At 38.6% G+C, this 18930-nt stretch overlaps 1 protein-coding gene across 1 annotated transcript in view; it reads right to left on the bottom strand.

Moving 5' to 3' along the window:
* The window catches only part of atp10a (ATPase phospholipid transporting 10A), a 67402-nt gene extending 56029 nt beyond the window's left edge, over positions 1–11373 (bottom strand). The window contains exon 1 of the mRNA XM_036569663.1: positions 10744–11373. Coding sequence (XP_036425556.1) covers positions 10744–11171 — 428 coding nt within the window. The 5' untranslated portion in view covers positions 11172–11373. The remainder of the gene's footprint in view (positions 1–10743) is intronic.
* Positions 11374–18930: the final 7557 nt, after the last annotated feature.

Below are 18930 nucleotides of genomic sequence, written 5' to 3'. Positions count from 1 at the left end.
AATTCATCATCCGGCCCGGTGCCGCTCTTGTGAAAAATGCCAAGGCCTTCAGAATAAAGAATGCACAAACCTTGTGAAATGAATTTCACTGAAAGGGAACAACATATTTTAGCCAAGCTTTGACATTTTAATCCACCAGTCCTCTCAAGTAAATGTGAAAAGAGCTGTATGAGACTGCGGGCCTAGACTTAGTAGCACTAAGAACTTCCCACAATCTAGCTTCATTCAAGTACATGAGGATGTACTTAATGGAGGCGCTCTGCAGGCTGGGCTGATGGACACACTAGACCAGCTAGTTTGCTGTTATGCTAAAGGCTATCATTACCTCAAGAGGCCAGCAGTTCCTTCCATACATCTCTCTAACGTTTCTCTCTCGATAACATCCTGAACTAACACCAACTCAGACTGTAACTGACAAGTGGGAGACAAGAGATTACTAAAAGATAACTCAGCCATTCACCTAAGTAGCTACTGTTAGCATGTTTTGCACTGTTTGTACGTTGCATTATCTGGTTTATTTGTAGCACATCTTTGAAACTAATGCCTTAGGAAGAATTCCAACTGATATCCCAACTACCACTGCCCTGCCTCCAAATACAAAGGATTACAGATTTTGCCATGTGGATTTTTACTACTGCTTGTCAACCCACATCACTGACGTGCTGCTTACTTTAGTTCCATCTACTGGCATGCATGCACGTCACATTTTGACTCATGTTATCGGTATTCTCCATCACTGATACTGATGTGTTTAAGTACTAGTATTGGCACTGATACAGATACAGTAATAGTGCAATCCTAAACACAACAAAACAGGATAAACCTAGAGAGGCTGGAAAAAAACTTCCAAGCAAAAATCATCTCTCTTTTTCCTGTTTATACACTGCTTAGAATAAAATCTTTACATTGACTTACATTAAAAACGAAGAAAGTTCTTGCCTTCCCCTGCAAAGCTGTCATTTTGTGATGGTAGTAGTAGAAATTTATTTTGGTCTTGTTTATAATTTTCCAAAATTACAAATATAGACAACTTAAAAATAAGGTTTAGACTACCAGCTCAAAGCAGATTTTTGGCATACCCAGGTTGTATCTAGATTGTAAAAAAGAGAAAAAAAAGCTTGAATTTTTTGCAAACTGGATCCAAACCCCATTTGGAGGTGGCCTGAAATGCAGTTCCTATCAGTCTGGATGCGTGTCAGTCTGGACGCTCAAATTAGATGTCAAAGTGTCTTTTGCATCACTTGCAATGCAACAAACAATGAGATGCCAAATCCAGAGTAACGGAAGTGCTGGGATTTAAGAAGAGTGCCAAAGATTCATGCTTATGCAGAGAATTCTGAAGGGATTGAAGGGCGAGACGATGCACCTCCATTTATCCTGCATCCGCGTTTGAAATCCGCATCACCAGCCTAGCTACGTAGTTACTGACGCCTGCGTCGTTAACACAGCAACCCATGCAGACAGGTTGGTGATGTCTAGACATGCAAACCTGATCTGATCACTTGCAATAACAGTGCGGACAGTCGTCTGAAAAAAAATCGGATTTGAGACACATATCAGATCTGCCTGCAGTCTGAACACAGCCTAATTTGCACAGGAGGTTAAGATGTTGGACTGGGATCTAGATTGGGCCATATGATGCCATAGCCATGTAAACCATAGCTGGCTCACAGACAGACAGCGGGTTTAGCTGAATTAGAATGGTGGTCTTCTGAGGCTTTTGTTGGTATGTCAAAGGACGAACTGTGCAAAGCTCTAATACCAAGATCAAGTCAAGGACTATGTCACAGGGGCAGACGTGATTTTGTGGTGAGACACATCTGGGAACAATTTTATTAAACTGGATTGCAGTGAAATCCACTGTATGAGGCAATGTTGATATTCACCAAATATAATATGTTTTGGGGGGACGTTTAAGCTATGCTAACATATTACATCCATAGGCTAAAGACAGGCATGTTATCCATCAGACGCTGTTGGCTGAGCAGACCATCTCCCTCTACTCTGAGGTTTGGAAATTTCATGTTCGGTTTGTTCCCACTTAAATCTATGTTTCCACCCACACTTAGCCCAAAACTTCATGGTTGTCCCCAGACGTTCTCATCATGAGATTCCAGTGCGAGTGGTGAAGGCTCTATATGCCTTCACACCTATATGTGATCAGTCAGGAAGCATTTATTAACGACAGGTTCACACGGCCTGCGCTGATGATGCACTCAGATGTCCCCATAGCCACAGCCACAACTGAAGGTGATCTGGATGTTGTTGAAACCTTTCAACTGAGACAGGAGGTCTTTCCAGAGTGTAAGCTGCCATAGTGAGCCCACTACCTGAGTGAGAACCACAGCTGGACATCTGTGAGGGGACATGAGGGGCATCAGCAAGGGGAGGGTAACAAAGCAACTGCGGTGCCCTGGATGGATTCTGGCATAGAAAACACAGGAAGGTTGTCTGATCTTACCTACACATGGTAGTGCTGCAGTACTAACAAAAATGTTTTAATGCCAGGTGAACATCATGTAAAACAAAACTTCGCACCTGCTTCAAGAGAACAATAGCTTGACTTCTTGTAGAGACAAATACAGGCCATTTGTCTAGCTGTACTTTGCAACAGCAATGTGACAGAAGCCAAAACTGCTACAGTCTTAGGCAATACCACTTAATGCCTGAAAGGAAGTATCAAAGAGTTGTGCTGCAGCCAGATCTACATCCTCATTTTGGAGCAAAGCTGTTCATGACTGACAATGAAGAGGTTAGCTTCTGAAGTAACGTGGGGGTCAGGGGAAAAAACAGCTTTAGCTTTGCAAAATATCCTTCCAACACAAAGTGGGGCTGCGTAGTCTTTGGAAGAGTTCCTAGAGACAAGTCTGTCAAAGCCATTGCCAGTACCCAATAACATCATAAAGTGGTGTAAGGAAGAAGGGGTAAGGTGAACCAGCCCAGGCAAGTAGCCCTTGATGAAGTACAGTAGTCAAGGGAAATTAACGATAGAAGTGTAACCAGCCAGTGTAATCTGAATAGGTTAGTTACTGCTATGGCAGCCAGTGAAGAACAAGATAAGATTCTGAAGCCTCAAGTGCCACCAGGCTGTACAAGAGCAATTCAAGCTGTTGACCTATGTCACTGAGAGAAGAGGTAGGAGGACAGCTTCTGTGTGATGAGGGTGTCTGTATTATCTGGATGCATCACGTCATGTGATAATGACACACCTACTCAACCTGTGCAATCTCTACCTTTGCGCAAAAGCATCAACAGCCATGGTGGTCAGCAAGAATAAAACAAGAATTTTTAAGTTACAAAACGTGTAAAAGGGAAGAGCTGAATGATTTACAGAAAATATCTGTGATATTTTCTGGCCAATGTTATGACTGCGAATTAAACTGCAATTATTTGTAATAAATTATGGTTCAGGCCTGTTTTTCTTGGCCAAGAAGAGCAGCACATCCATTGTGTCTGGCTTGATGCTTGAATGCTGCACATGCTTCCCCAGACTGCCAGTCAGTTGTGATTGTGATGTCATGTACACAGCTCATGGGCTTTTGGTTTGCAGTTTTTCAGGATAAAATTCCTTTAAATTGTTGAATATAAATAGATTTAACAGAGACAATTTATAGGTTAGTTTCCTGTGCTTTGTATCAAAATGCCTCAGTTCCAGGTACACGCCTTCACCACTTCCTTTATGACACCCACAAACTAAGGCAGACGATTACAAAACTTACCAAAGCTAAATACAGCAGCAGTAAGGCTCCCCAGCCAACTATGAGGATGTTGTAAGAGCAAAAGGAAAGAACATTACAACAAGCGCACAACAATCTTTGCATTTCAATCTCATCCATGTAGTACCTAAAAAAATAACACAGCCATAATAACACTTCTGATTTGGGATTTATCAACAGACTGAAGGTACAGCATAGTCTGCTGCTGTGATACAGATTCTGAAAATACTCATGTTCCAGTTCTGTCCTTCATCTTAATTAAAAAAAGTAAAAATCACTGCCAAAGCATCGCCTGATTATCAAGAAAACTTTACTGTCTGCAACAAAGATTTGGATACAGAGTTCTGCCTAAAACACTACAGTGTCAATAAAACAATGACAGAGTTGACATAGGGCTGGGACCAGTTAGTAATTTATTGATAATTATTGATTACTGGTATGAAATCGGTACGTACAATTTAATGTACTTTATTATCATAATTTATTATTTGTTCTACATAACCTCTACAGAGAAGAACTTAAATATACAAATTTTCTGCTCATTTTAGTGTGCAATTTCTATTTATTTGCTGAATTGAACATATTGAAAAAAACAAGAAACATTAAATGTGCCATAACTTTTGTACATGCCATGTTTTAAGTTCTTTTTTCTGATATGTTAAATTCAGCAAATAAACAGTAATTGTGCATTTAAATATGCAGAAGTGTGTTCTCTATACAGAACGTGTATTTTCATTATTTTCACACAGAAAATCAACAACACATGTAACGTGACCAGGGCAAAATTTTGCACGACTGAGTGTTCTGCTGGGCGAAAGTCCAGTCCTGGTTTTACTTAATTTATACATGCACTGAATTGCGGGCACACAGGGGAAACACCACCAGTAATTTCCATGCTTATAGTTTAATGTTTAGTCAACATGACAAGGGTGGGCGATAAGGCAGAAATATCATACACAAATACTGAAAGATATTTTTCCAATGTACAATACGCATCACAATATTCTGACACAGAAAAATAACACTAGCAGTGCCATCAAAAACTCTCTCAGTGTACGATGTTTTTTATTCAACATTTCACACTCTGTATGGCACTAAATCCAATTAAAAAGGACTATTTAGGGCTGCGTGTGTAGTGGAGCCCAATGCTTTGCTATAGCTTGCATCTCTAAGCATTATTTTAGATGTGCATTCTTTCTTTTTTGGGGGGGCGGGTGTGTAAAAAGACCTTCCGGCTTTGTCACCCTCCTTGGACACAAATGCAAATTATCACAGATACACAATATTCCTGTAAGATATCCTTAAGTTTTAAAAAATTCTAAATTGCTCATTGTCCTATGTGTCTGTGTGTGTGTGTCTGTGTCTGTGTGCATAAAATCATTCAGCCATCACATTAAAACCACCTCGTTTCTACACTCATATTTTATTAGCTCCACTTACTATATAGGTGCACTTTGTAGCTCTACAATTACAGACTGTAGTCCATCTGTTTCTCTGCATACTTTTTTAGCCCCCTTTCACCCTATTCTTCAATGGTCAGGATCCCCACAGGACCACCACAGAGCAGGTATTGTTTGGATGGTGGCTCATTATTTGTGCTGGTACAAGTGGATCAAACACAGCAGTGCTGCTGGAGTTTTTAAAGCTCTCTGTCCTCTCTATTAGAAACCCCTGCCTTGTTGGTTCAGCTAGTAAATGTAAAGTCAGAGACAGTAGCTCATCTGCTGCTGCACAGTTTGTGTTGGTCATCCTCTAGTCCTTCATCAGTGGTCATAGGTCACTGCCCACAGGACACTGCTGGCTGGATATTTTTGGTTGGTGGACTATTCGTAGTCTAGCAGTGACAGTGACTCATACCAGCGCAACATGTCAGTGACATTATACACATATACACATACATACATATATATATATATATATATATATATATATATATATATATATATATATATGAAACTATATATAAATATAAAGCTCAATATAAGAACACCGTATAACAATGCAATCAAAGTACATTAATAGTTTTAAAACACTGACCCACGCTGTCACTGATGGCTGTCAGTCTGCTGAATACTAAACAATCACTGAAGCAGGTACAGTGAGAGGCTGTTTTTGTATTGTGGGAAATAGAGGGATATCCTTCAGTAGAAGCCTACACTGACAGGACTTCTCAAAGCAGTGGACACATCAGTGACCTACCATTAAATCAAAAAGCCATATCTGTATAGCAGAGAATTAGACCTGTGCTCTGCAGTGGCTGGTGCATGAAGCTTTTTCAAGTTTAAATCACAGTTGGACACGTTATACCTTGACTTTAGCCTCAAATTCCAAATAAGTTTCTTCCAATGTCAGCAGTGAGTATGTTCTGAAGAGCATTCACCACAGAAGAATTTGCTTGAGAAAATTCAATCATGTCGAGACCTTGAGAGCAGCTCTTTTACAGCGCTGGCTCAGATTATGGATGCAGAAACACTGAAGCTTTTGACGGCGCTGAGTCCATGGCCCACAGAGCAACTTTTCATCAAGAAACACAGTCGCAAGGCTGACACTCCAACTCCAGCTAAATAGGTAAGTGTAGCGAATACTGTGCAGATCAGAATCAAAGACCTTTCTGGAAAAGGTTAAATCATTATAACCTGCTAACAGAGCCAGCTAATAGAATGGCCTTCATTTCTGTACAGAGCGAGATGCTTTTTCAAACACGTTCAGTCTGATAAATCACTACAGTGGGATAAAATGAATAGTCTGTTTCTGCAATTTACTTGTTGAACAAGTTGTGTTTATCCACCAAGGACAAACCAGGAGAGAACATCAAGGCATAATTTGAAAGTTGCATGCCTACTCATTGCCTTAGTGAAATGGCCCTGCAAAATAACAACTAGCATGCTATTACAGCACTTCAAGACACTTGCTATTGGTCTGTACTGCAGTGCACGATAAGGTCATCAACCTCTAAGACAGAACAGGATTTTGGAAGATCTCTAGGATTATTTATGCATGGCAGAAAATCAATCACTGAAACTAAATGTTATTTAGAAATGTGCTAAAAGCTTTTACTCTCTGTGTTTAAGCTGCAATATGTGAATGTGCATCAAGAAAGTCGGTGGTGCATATTCTTATATCATAGACCGCCAGGGCCCAAATGACCGAATCCAATCTGACAGTCAAACTCGGTCACATATCCAGAAATTTGAAACCACTTGTACATGTGGCTTGAATCTGATTGGAAAATCAGATTTTATACTGCTTTTTGTTGTTCAGACTGCAGAAAACCTGTCTAGCTCAAATCAGACATGCTGAGGGTGCCCCCCGTTCTGCTGTAACTCTGGTAAACAAAAATTTAACTCCACTGGAACCCAACTCCCTGGCATCATCACTGTGTCTTCTGAGCTACAACTACAGCTCAGAGTGCTATATCACAACGTTCAGGATTATCCATGTCACAGTGGCGGCTCAGTTACCAAAAAATAAGTCACTACGCCAACTGTTACACAAATTTGGTTCCTATCACCACCACTGTAAAAAACCCAAGTAGGTAGGTTTCGCTACATGAACCATCTCACATCAAACCAGTCTGAATGGCTTTGTTTCTCTCAGTGACTGAATTATTAAAGAAAAGACAAATTCCACAGCATGTATCATTAAAAAGAGAGCATAATCAGTCCTGTTTTTTGGGTTTAGTCTATATATACATACATACACACACACATACATTCATTTTATATATATATATATATATATATATATAGTGAATCATTAAAAAGGTCCTGTGACATCATACTTTGGTTCTTAGTTACAGTCCCAGCATGACTCATGGAAAAAACAAGATAAAAAGGGCTCGTACTTTGGGGTCTCTATTTGTCCTAAAAAGCCCAAGGAGTCTCAATGGGTTTTAAGGCGACTAAGGTTTACATGAAAGTCTTGGGTGAACTAGTCCTTTAAAGCAATACTTTACACTGTTTTTTGAGCCCAAAGTTAGCATTTAAACATTACTTAGCTAACTACGCAGTCTTGCTTGAGATGTTTATTTAGTTACACGGTTATCTAGAGCTAAAAAAGCTTTGAAAATGTTACCTTCTGAGCTGAACCACTAAAACATTTAACATCTATTTTTATTTTTTAAATCCTATGAATGGTTTATAGATTTAAAATAAACAAACTGAAACTGAGACACTGTCAATTATAATTTGGCATTTACATTTAAAACAAGACTATGTAATTTTTGGTGACAGGTAGATGTTTATGACTGCATGTGTAGGAAGCGCTGGATTATATCACTGTACACAAGAGGGCCTTGGAGCCATACAGATTGAAAACCACATAATTTAAACGCACTAAAATCTGACCCGGAAATGTACTGAAGCAGAATCCATTTTTAGCTGTCTCTAATAAAAACCCATAATTAAATTATGGCAGCTGCTATGGATCTGTGTCCACTGAATCAATATTTGCCAAGTTTCAGTGGTCAGAACAGAGAAGGAGCAAATGTATTAACTTCCTCAGTTATTGTAATAAATGGAGTTACCAAGTGTGGATAAGTGGTCTTAAAGAAGATCTGACTAAAATGTTTAGTATTAGTTTGGCTATATTAGCTTTAGAAAAACAGAGACGTTGTATTGTAAAATGAAGGTTTATATGGATTGCAGGGCAAATAACTGTATGAATAATAGTACAATAGTTCATAATTAAACATAACTTCATGATTTAGGACAGGGTTCTAAAACCCAGACAACTAGATATTTTCCATTGAAATCCAAATATTTGTTTTAATCAAAGCATTACAAAATAAATCAAATACGCTAAAAGGCATAAGAAGTTTTCCTAGTTCACACGTCTGTCAACCTGAATCCTCATTTGTACGCTAGTACATAGCCCCTTTTTAAACATACTTGCATAATCAATGCTGCATTTATAAGCACACAACTCTGGAGACTTAGATTAAGACTAATTTTCAGAACTGACTGAAGGAACTAAAATAAATAAACTGCAAAACTGCACTTTCCCTGCTGCATCTGAGTGCATTTGCCGTCCACATGACCACCAAACCTGGGGCCTGGAATGAAAGGCCATCACAACCCTGTGGACACCAATGACTTTCTTCATCATGTGAAGGCTCAAATCACTGATAAGGCAGAGGAGCTAGCAGTGCTTTCATAGAACCATGATTTCTATGGAAAAGGTTACATTTAGGGTACGGACTTAAAAATGATGCTTCTTCAAGGGTTCTTAAAGGCACGGAGAATGTGTTGTATATGGGCTTTGTGAAAACGGTTCAACATAGCACCAAAAAGGGTTTTCTATTGTTAAAAGGTTGAGAGTAACAATACCAGAACCCTTTTGGTGCTATGTAGAACCATTTTCGAAAAGTCCATATAGGCAAGGCAGGGCAAGGAAATTTTATTTATATATCTCCTTTCATACACTGCGGTCATTCAAAGTGCTTTACAAATGATACAATACAAAGATGATTCAAATAATCATTTAAAAAGTAACAAATTAAAGGAGAACAGAAACTAGAAATATGATTAACACTAAAGATTTTAAAAAAAGAAGAATCATTAAAATTAAAAATCATAATAAAAATGAAATTAGAATAATTAAGTGCCGTTACAGGAGAGAAGTGCAGTAGAGCTAACAGTGTTTTAAAATGAGCTGAAAGCCGCTCAAACACAAACACTTTAAGCCATAATTTAAAACTGTCTAGTGTTGGGGTTCTTCTAATGTTCCTTGTCAACTGGTTCCATTTAGGAGCAGCATAGTAGCTAAACGCTGCTTCTCCATGTTTAGTCTTTACCTTCAGCAGGACTAACTGACTAGTTCCTAATGATCTGAGAGTTCTGCTCAGCTCATATCGCTGCAGCATATCAGATGTAATATTCTGTAATATACTGGTAGCCAGTGTAAGGATTTAAGAATGTGGGTGATGTGTTCCCTTCTTTTACTCCTAATGAGACTCTGGCAGATGAAGCTGTTTGATTGTCTTTTTTGGGGGATCCAGTTAGGAGACCATTACAGTTATCAATCCTGCTAGAAACAAAGGTGTGAATGAGTTTCTCCAGGACTGGTTTAGTCTGAAAATTTCTGATCTTGTTGATGTTCTTAAGGTGATAAATTCCTGATTTAGTGACTGCACTGACACGACTGCTAAAACAGAGTCCATTAGTACACCAAGATTACATGCTAGTTCTTCAGATTTTAGAGCTCTTGAGTCCAGATAGGCGGCTAGTCTATGTCTCTCATTGCTATTCCCGAATAAAATAATCCCTGTTTTATTTTTATTCAACTACACGCAGTTGTCCCATGCAGTCAGCGATGTGCTTAAGGTGCTTACAAAGTGAGTAAAGGGGACCATAGCTGTTTGAGGAGAGGGCCAAACAGATTGGAGTATCATTTGCATAGCTGCTGTAAGATATCCAACAGTCTTGTAGTATTTGGCTAAGACAAAGCATGTATAGTTGAAATATGAGCGGCCCAAGAATTGAACCCTGGTTGACACCACAGTCCACAAACACTCTCTCAGAAACATTAATTTTCTATTTCAACAAAGTAGTCCTTTCCTTGCAGGTATGAACAGAACCAGTTTAGGATATAGTTACAGAGAAACCAACCCAGTTCAAGTTTATCCATGAGAATACACAACACATTCTCCATCAATCTGAAGAAACATTTTACCAAAGATCCCTTTGAGCATGAAATGGTTCTATTTAGAACTCACGGTTTTGCCTTTAGTACAGAACCCTTATAGAACCATCTTTAAGTGTGTAGGGCTAGAAAAAACATAGAAAACCATAAATATCAGTGGTCACAGCTGACTGCTAAAACAAAAATGTAACAAAGGTTATAGAAGTTAAGCAGCAACAAGAGAAACAGTTAGCTAGTTTTGCAACAGGTAGGCCTGCCGTTAGCCGGCAGTCATCCTCAGCAAAACTACCCACTTTCATTTCAGAGTAACGAAAAAGTAAACGGAACACAGACGTGAGGGAAGGACACGTGAAAACATCCGTAGCACTCTGTACCATTCACCTACCTGCTGTAAACCAGACAATCCAAATGATTTATTTCTTTATCTGATCTGTGTCGCCTGTAATCCTCCCACAAATCCTTTATAGCGGTTACAGATAAAATAAAGACCACTGGAGCAAGAGCCAGCTCCGGCTGGAAAGCGTTGACCACAGGCACGAAATTCAGCAAAGCTATGAAAACAAAATACACGTTGGCAAATCGGTGGAACTGCTCGAAAAGGTTCTTCGGTATAAAAGAAAGCAGGGTGTACTTGGTGGTTTTAATCTTGTTGTTTGCATAGTGTCTGTTGGGGTTATCCCCTCCTTTGGCGTGGTCGTACAAAATATTGGCGTGTACTATCCTTGTCTTGCTCTCTTTTTTGGTTTTCTTTCTCTTTTGCTTTTTGATAGTGGAACTTTTTGCAACTCCAGCTTCTCCAATCTCCCGCGCCATACTTCTCCCAAACTCGCCAAACTTTTGTCTCCTTTTCCGTGAACGAAGAAGAAAGCCCAGATGATTCCTATGTAATCATGCCGATCCTTCTCGTAGCTGAGGAAGTACGCGCAAAGTTGTTCATTTTGGTTTTTCTTTCCCCTCCATGACGCCGAGTCTGCCGCTTTCCCTCTTCAGACCATTTGGAAAGTTCTATTGTTGCATCTCTCTTTTTTTCTTGAAGATGCTTTAATGCTGGGCCGAGCAGTCGTGCTTGCGCATGCTCACTGATCTACATCTCACGCGGATAGTCCTCCGCCGCTCTGCGCTGCTCTTTCAGCCCATCCGTTCGGTTGTTTGAGCTACATTTTTGCGCAGTCGCCGCACGAGCTGCACGTTTTACTGGGCGGTACGGAATCTGTCGTCACTTCTGACGAAATGAGAAGTGCAGGCTCCGCCCCGTGTGAGTCTGACTGGAAGTGCCACGCGTTAGTGTTTCAGTACATGATGGCCAGTCGTGCGCACTCAGTACTCAGCACACTCACAAGCTGAGCTAAGCGCCAGTGTATGATTGCTAATCACTGATACGCTAAAGAGACGCTCTCTCCTAAAGTCTATTTTAAAATCATAGTGATTTTCTTCCTCACAGCAAAATCCCTGAACAGAATCATAAGGTTTTGATATGAAACAACTGTTTCAACTCGGATTGCCAACCTTCTTTTTCGATATCCCCTCTATCTATCTATCTCTGAGTGTTTATCGCTCCTCATATTTTCAGTCAGGGGTGGGCGATATGAGAAGAACATATACTTAAAGACATTTTCACCATACACAGTATGAACCACACTATTTAGTTTTTTTCTGAGTTTGATACGTTTAAAAAGGAACAAAAAATACTATAAAACTATACTACTATAAACTATGAAAACAATGAATTTTATTACACACACTGCACTGCACTTAATTCAACTATACAGGCCTAATCATGCTCTCTTTGTAATGAAACATGTACTTGGTCAGTGTTCTTTAAGTACTGGCAATATCCACAATATGCTCAGAAAAGCATATTGTGGTGTAATATATCATGATAGTGGTATAATCTCATCACATTGCCCACCCATATTTTCAATATTAATATTAGTGGTAAAAGGCTAAACTGAGATGCTTAAACATCAGGGCGTTATAGTTCATCACCCATTCACTTTATACACATCCTGGGCAGCTATCAGTTTCTTCTTTATCATTAGGACCATATTTGGCCATTACTATCAACAGTTTAGGCTCTTGTTTGAGGAGTAAGCTTTAGCCAACTATAGAAGGTGTTTTTCCTGTTGCACTTCTGTAGCAGGGTAAAGGTTGGACTACAATTCTTGTGAAGCACACGAGACCTGTCACTGCATCTCTTCAAACTTCTGGCCACACAGTTCAGCTAAGACAGGAATGCTAAGTGCTCAGCTATAGCTGCATCAGAAACAGTACCCAGAGCCATCTTGTAGCACTTTGTAATTATGTTACAAGCCTATACTGTTACTACTACTACTACTAATAACAATAACAATAACAATAATAATAATAATAATGATAATAATAATAATAATAATAATAATAATAATACTATAATAAAAATCCAAAAGAGTGTAGACTGTACCCTTATCAATATGCAATTCAGTCATCGTGTGTTATTTGCTCTTACACACCCAACTCAGGGCAATGCTGTCTGATTATCAAGCTTTGTTATGGAAAATGGTGGACTTCCTTGACAGGATTTGGGCACATTTGCAATCAAACCTTTCACAGTTCTACAATGGTTTCTATGATCATAACATGTGTGTAGGACCATATTGTCACTGTCATATCAAAACCTCATTTTATTTATTTACTTATTTACACCATTTGAAAACACTAGCTGCTCTTTTTTTCACAATGAACAGATTTATTGTACACAACTGGTGCAAAATTACTTTAAACAAAATTCTTTTTACATTATTGCATGATAAAGTTAAGAATGTTTTTCCTTCCCTGAGAATTGCCATTTGGAGATGCAACATGGCAGTAATGACATGTTGGTACACTCCAGCTTGTTCATGTTGAGTGCCAGTTAAATACACAGATGTCATAATGTGTAGACGAGCTGTAGAATCAAGAAACAGGAAAATATTCCAAAAGTTGATGTTGTTTCACAAGAATTTGCGCACTGAACTGGATTCCTTAAAATAACCAGTAAAACAGCACTTCTCAGGATTTGGGTGTTAAAATCAAAATCTCACACAGATGTTTGTGCTTGTAATGGCAGCTCAATCAGGCATTCACAATGAATTTCTGATTTGCCAATTTACCACATATTCATACGCACCAGACCTCCTATTGTAATGTGATGACAAGCCATGTGTTCAGTCATTAGCTAATGTGGGAATGACAAGAAAAATATGAAAATGCTTCTCAGTGCTACTTCAGAGTGAAAATGAAACAGAAACCATAAAGCCTTTTCCTTCCATACCGGAAAGTAATTCTGAGTGAAACACTATCAGGTAGGGCCTCTGAGCTACCTGAGTGTTTTGCTTGACAGGTGGAGGTGGTGAGAGGGGAAGGTGAAATATAATTAAATAATATTAATTACTGGTTAATATTATTTTTCCCAGTCTGATGATGCATGGTGATGTTTTCAAAAACCAGAAGATGGGCAAAGGCATTACACTTTGCTGAAAGATTTACTGAGGACTACAGGAAAGCAAGAATTGTAACATTTAAAAGGTATACAATAAACTGTGCCTCATTTGACCAGGCACATGAACTAACAATGTAAAAAAAATCTTTTCAGTTTATCACTTCATGTCTAATGGACTCTCATCCAGTGAATTTGCACTGTTCATCCTCTAATGATGTCCAAGCTATTTTTGTCCCAAAACATATTAAAGCTATGTAATTAGATACACAGTGCCCTCCACAAATATTGGCACTCCTGGTAAACATGAGCAAAACAGGCTGTAAAAAACGTTTTTTATTGCTGATCCTTTTCATCTTTCACTCAAAATATTAACAAAAATCTATCCTTTATTTGAAGTACCATGACTAAAAGAAAAAAGCTTAAATCTTATCAAAATCAATATTTTTATCAAATCTATGTGTGTCACAATTGTTGGCACCCCTTCATTTAACACTTTGTGCAGCCTCCCTTCGCAATGATAACAGCTCTGAGTCTTCTCCTGTAATGTTTAATGAGACTGGAGAACACATGGCAAAGGACCTGAGACCATTCGTCCAAATGGAACCTCTCTAGACCCTTCAGATTCCGAGGCCCACGCTTGTGGACTCTCCTCTTCAGCACACCCCATAGTTTTTTATATGGGGTTTAGGTCAGGGGACTGGGTTGCCCATGGCAAAACCTTGATTCTGTGGTCAGGGAACTATTTTTGTGTTGATTTTGAGGTTTGCTTTCGATCATTATCCTACTGGAATATCCAACTATATAAATGGACCATAAGCATCCTGGTCAGGTTTTGATTCAATATCTGCTGGCACTTGATGCACATGCCTGGCACTTGATGAACAAGTTGCCCAGGGCCTATGGAAGAAAAACAGCCCCACAGCACCACACATCCACCACCATACTTCACAGTGGGGATGCTACTTTTCTGCATGGCTATGTCTAAGCCAAACCCACCTCTGGTGTTTCTTGCCCAAAAGCTCTGTTTGGTCTCATCTAACCATAGAACACGGTCCCACTTGAAGTTCCAGTAATGCCTGGCAAACTATAGGCTCTTCAGTTTGTTGGTCCTTGATAGCAAAGACTTCCTTCTGGCAACCCTCCCAAACAACACATGGTTATGTAGGTGCCGTCTGATTGTAGTTTGGGAGATGTTTTGACCCCAAGAAATCAATATAGACATATGTCTTCTTCACAGCTGATTTTTAACATCTCTTGTTGTTTTAAATTTCTTAATGATTGCCCTGATACTAGTGATGAGCTTTCCTCAAACAGTGATTCAAAGCGTGTATCAAAGTGACCAAGTCACGTAATTTCATCAAATGAAGCTTCATTACATCACCACCATTTTAAAACAGTTCCAAGCTTTGTGGTTCAACACTAGGAGGAGACACCTCACAAAGTGTACCTGTGCCAAAAATACATAGGTCACCTACTGATCTCCACACAGTTGTCATAATTTAGGTTATATTACCACACTTGTGCAGACAACACGTGGCTGGTCAGCAGTCAGTCAGCAATATCAGGTTTTGAGATCATCTGATGTGATACTGTGCCACCAATATGGATTATAAACACGTATTAAAATACATTAATTAAACCCTCTATATTCTACAATCACTTTGCAACATCCAACTCAATACACTACTTACAAACACAAATTTAGATTTCTTTCAGAACATAAATATTATTTATTATTTGTATTACTACCACAAAAAACTTGATTTTGTCCACAAAATATAAGATGAACATGATTCAAATATAATAACATCGAGCCATCTTTTTATTTTAAGCCCTACATCATGTAGACAAATTCAACGTGATAGTAAAAATAATAATTATCAAAATATATGCTAAGAAATTTCACTTTCACAATACATATACACTACTTTTGACCAGCAGGTGGCGCCAGCTTGCGGTGTTTCGAACGCTTTGAAACAATGAATTAGTTTTAATATCTGAATTGGTTCTAAGCTTCAGAAAGCCTTGTTTCTCCTGTTACTACCTGTGAGTGGAAATGGACATTTTCAATTGTTTAGCTAGTAGTTCTACTCTCTGCTCATAGTGATGGAAGACTAAGGAAATTTGACCTGTGTGTCACCTCACATTTATACCCCAGTAAATCAGGAAGTCATGGCTGACTATTTAAGTGTTCCTAATCACTCAGGTAAACTTTAAAACAAAAAATATGGATGAAAAAATTCAGTTAGATTTCACTCATAAGAGTTTCTAGGGGTGCCAACAATTGTGGCACACATTGATTTGAGAAAAATATTTATTTCATGACCTGGTTTAGGTATTTTCTTTCAGTCACTGTACTTCAAATAAAGGTTATATTTTTGTTCCATTTTTGAATGAAAGATCAAAATGATAAGCTAATTTTTTACAGCCTGTTTTGTATCAGGGGTTCAAATATTTGTGGAGGGCACTATATGATGCCATACTAGCTTCTGTGTATTTCTGTTACTTTCCTTTTTTACTCTTCTTCTATTCTTTTCTCATGTTACTTTCATTATATTTTTTGGTTTTAAAGTGTGATGTTGTGGACACATATTGAACTTATAGAACCAGTCTAGGACAAAGCTTCAGATATGAACATCACTGTAATATCAAAACCTTCTAACTCTGCCCTTTACTTTCAGAAATGGGCCAAAATTACTCTTAATAAAATATTGTGTGTTTTAAAACTTTTTATAAGGACAACATTCTAAAGAATCACTTACAGTTGGCTGCATGGTCTGCTTTAAAGCATAGCGCTCTTGTGTTAACACCTCAAAAATACATTTCACAGATGAGTTGGACTGTTTCATGGAAAAGTTCATATATTTTGTGCAGGAGCAGTACTCGTAGGATCTGTGGAGAAGGCAGTTAACCTTCCTCCTGTACTTATGATTAACAGTGTTTATATCCTCTCTACAAACAAGTAGCTATCAGTTCCTTTTTGACTCAGATGGTTGCTATGAGATGAATGCAGTCCAACAGACTAATGCAATAGCTCAGTTTATTAAGCTCTTCCAAATGTTTGTTCCTTGTTATCTTTTGGCTGATTAAAAGTTCACCCCACCATTTTATCAGGCAAAAATAAATATGTCGCAGATATAATACTGGAATCTCCACGTTTCTGCTAGGTTGAAGATTAAACAGAACAATTTGAAGAATAACATTAAAGATTAGTCTTTGACTAAGGAAACAGACAGTGCTTATTATTATTATCCCCTATGGAACTCTGAAATGTGGCCATGTATGGACATGTATCATAAAGGGTCAGGCATGTTTTTCATAATGTATGTACATATATGTATTAAATATTGGTCATATACATATACTGTATGTCTGATACATAGGTTTGATGCATATGTCATACATACTGCTGCTGTTGCATCTCCATTTTTTGCGTTTTCCAGTTTTTGACATAATTTGAAATAGCCAGTTGCCCTTTATTATGTGTTGAAATTTCATGATGAACAGGTCAACTGAAAAGTTCAAAAAAATAAGAACATTTTTTCTCATCCTGTAAAATCATATATTTTAAAATATATGTAAAAAGACATGTCTGTATATGCTGATAAATGGCTGAAATATTTGTCCCATGTTTGAAATGGCCTGTTTCAAATACCCTGCTATATATGTCACTTCTATGGCCATATGTGACAAATATAAATTGGGTATAAAGGAAATCCATATATGCTAATATATGTCATATTTTTTAAACCCATCTATTGCCATATATCATATTTCTGTATGGGATAGGAATTCTACCGGAGCTCTGGGTGTGAAGGGTTTGAGAAGGGTTTATTTTCCTGGTTGTTAATCTGAACGGTCTATAATGTGTTTGTTTTTGGAGACAGGTTTTGGATACTGTTCTTTGATGACTGTGGCCACCATGTCTGCAAAAACATTAAGATGTCTGCACTTCTGTATCGGCTCTAATCTGTTTGCTGCTCTAAAGCAGGGCATTTTCTGAAGGGTATTTACTATTGGTGATTTATGTCTCGACCAGCCCACAAAGTCACCGATTTTGAAGATTTATCTTGCGGGCATGCAATGAGCTTTTTTGAACTTTTTTCATGATGTTTTATATGCTGTTCTGGGTATGAAAAATACAAATACAGGATAAGAACTCAGGACGTGATTCCTTTCTTATTCTCTTTGTAGACTATTTTACTCATTTACCTTTTCAAAAAAGATCAAATGATGATATAATGTCAAAGAGTATAGTGTTAAAGCTTATTTGTCAGCAGACATTGAGGGATGATAGCTCATTATTTAGTATAGAACCAAATAGTGCTTTCTGTCATTTCATATGACATATTTATAGCATAGTTTTTAAAGAATTGAGCTTTTGTCAGCATCATTTTCAATTGTGCATCAGTGTTCATAGCAACTAGCAGGATAAAGCTGCTGACCCCTTGTATAGTGGGAAGCCTTTGGATAGCGTGTTCACAAACCCAATGAAATTAGGTTATACTGCAGCACAGCACTGGCAGCTGTAGAAATGAGAAAGCAGACGAATGAGGAAAAAGCAAAATGGTGCTGATCAATTCTTCCCCTGTTCCAGCAGAGAGGCATGGCGCATGGCTCTCTCCCTCATGGACACCCAGATTACAGAGGGTGTCGGCATGGCGAGTCTAATGCTCTGAAACACGACATGACTCATTACAGTTTCCCAGGCTTGTTTTGGGTCAGGACCAGACTGCCTGAGTGTCTCAGGTCCAGCTCTTTCTGACCATCCATCATGGCGAAATTGAATCGTTCCCCAAAGCCAAGATGCCATGGAGTCCAATCAGCCATTATTTTTTCCACGGCCCAACAGCTGGACGGTGCTACTGCAAATCATGGCTGACGGCGGGCTGGATAGGCCCCTGATTGATCTCCTACAGCCCTGCTCGGTGAGGGCTAAATGACCCGGCACTCGCAAATCTGCTGAGATGTGGAGCTTTGGGTAGGTGATAGTGCTTCTCATGAGAAAAGCTAGAGACTATCCCTGCTTGGTCTGAGATCTATTTCAGTTTTTCTTGGTTTATTATAAAAAGAGTATTTGCATTTCAAAACACAGCAATCAAAGATCAGGTCTTA

Source organism: Colossoma macropomum, unplaced genomic scaffold, assembly GCF_904425465.1.
Source record: "Colossoma macropomum unplaced genomic scaffold, Colossoma_macropomum, whole genome shotgun sequence".
NCBI lineage: Eukaryota > Metazoa > Chordata > Actinopteri > Characiformes > Serrasalmidae > Colossoma > Colossoma macropomum.
This window is presented reverse-complemented; position numbering and strand designations above follow the sequence as displayed.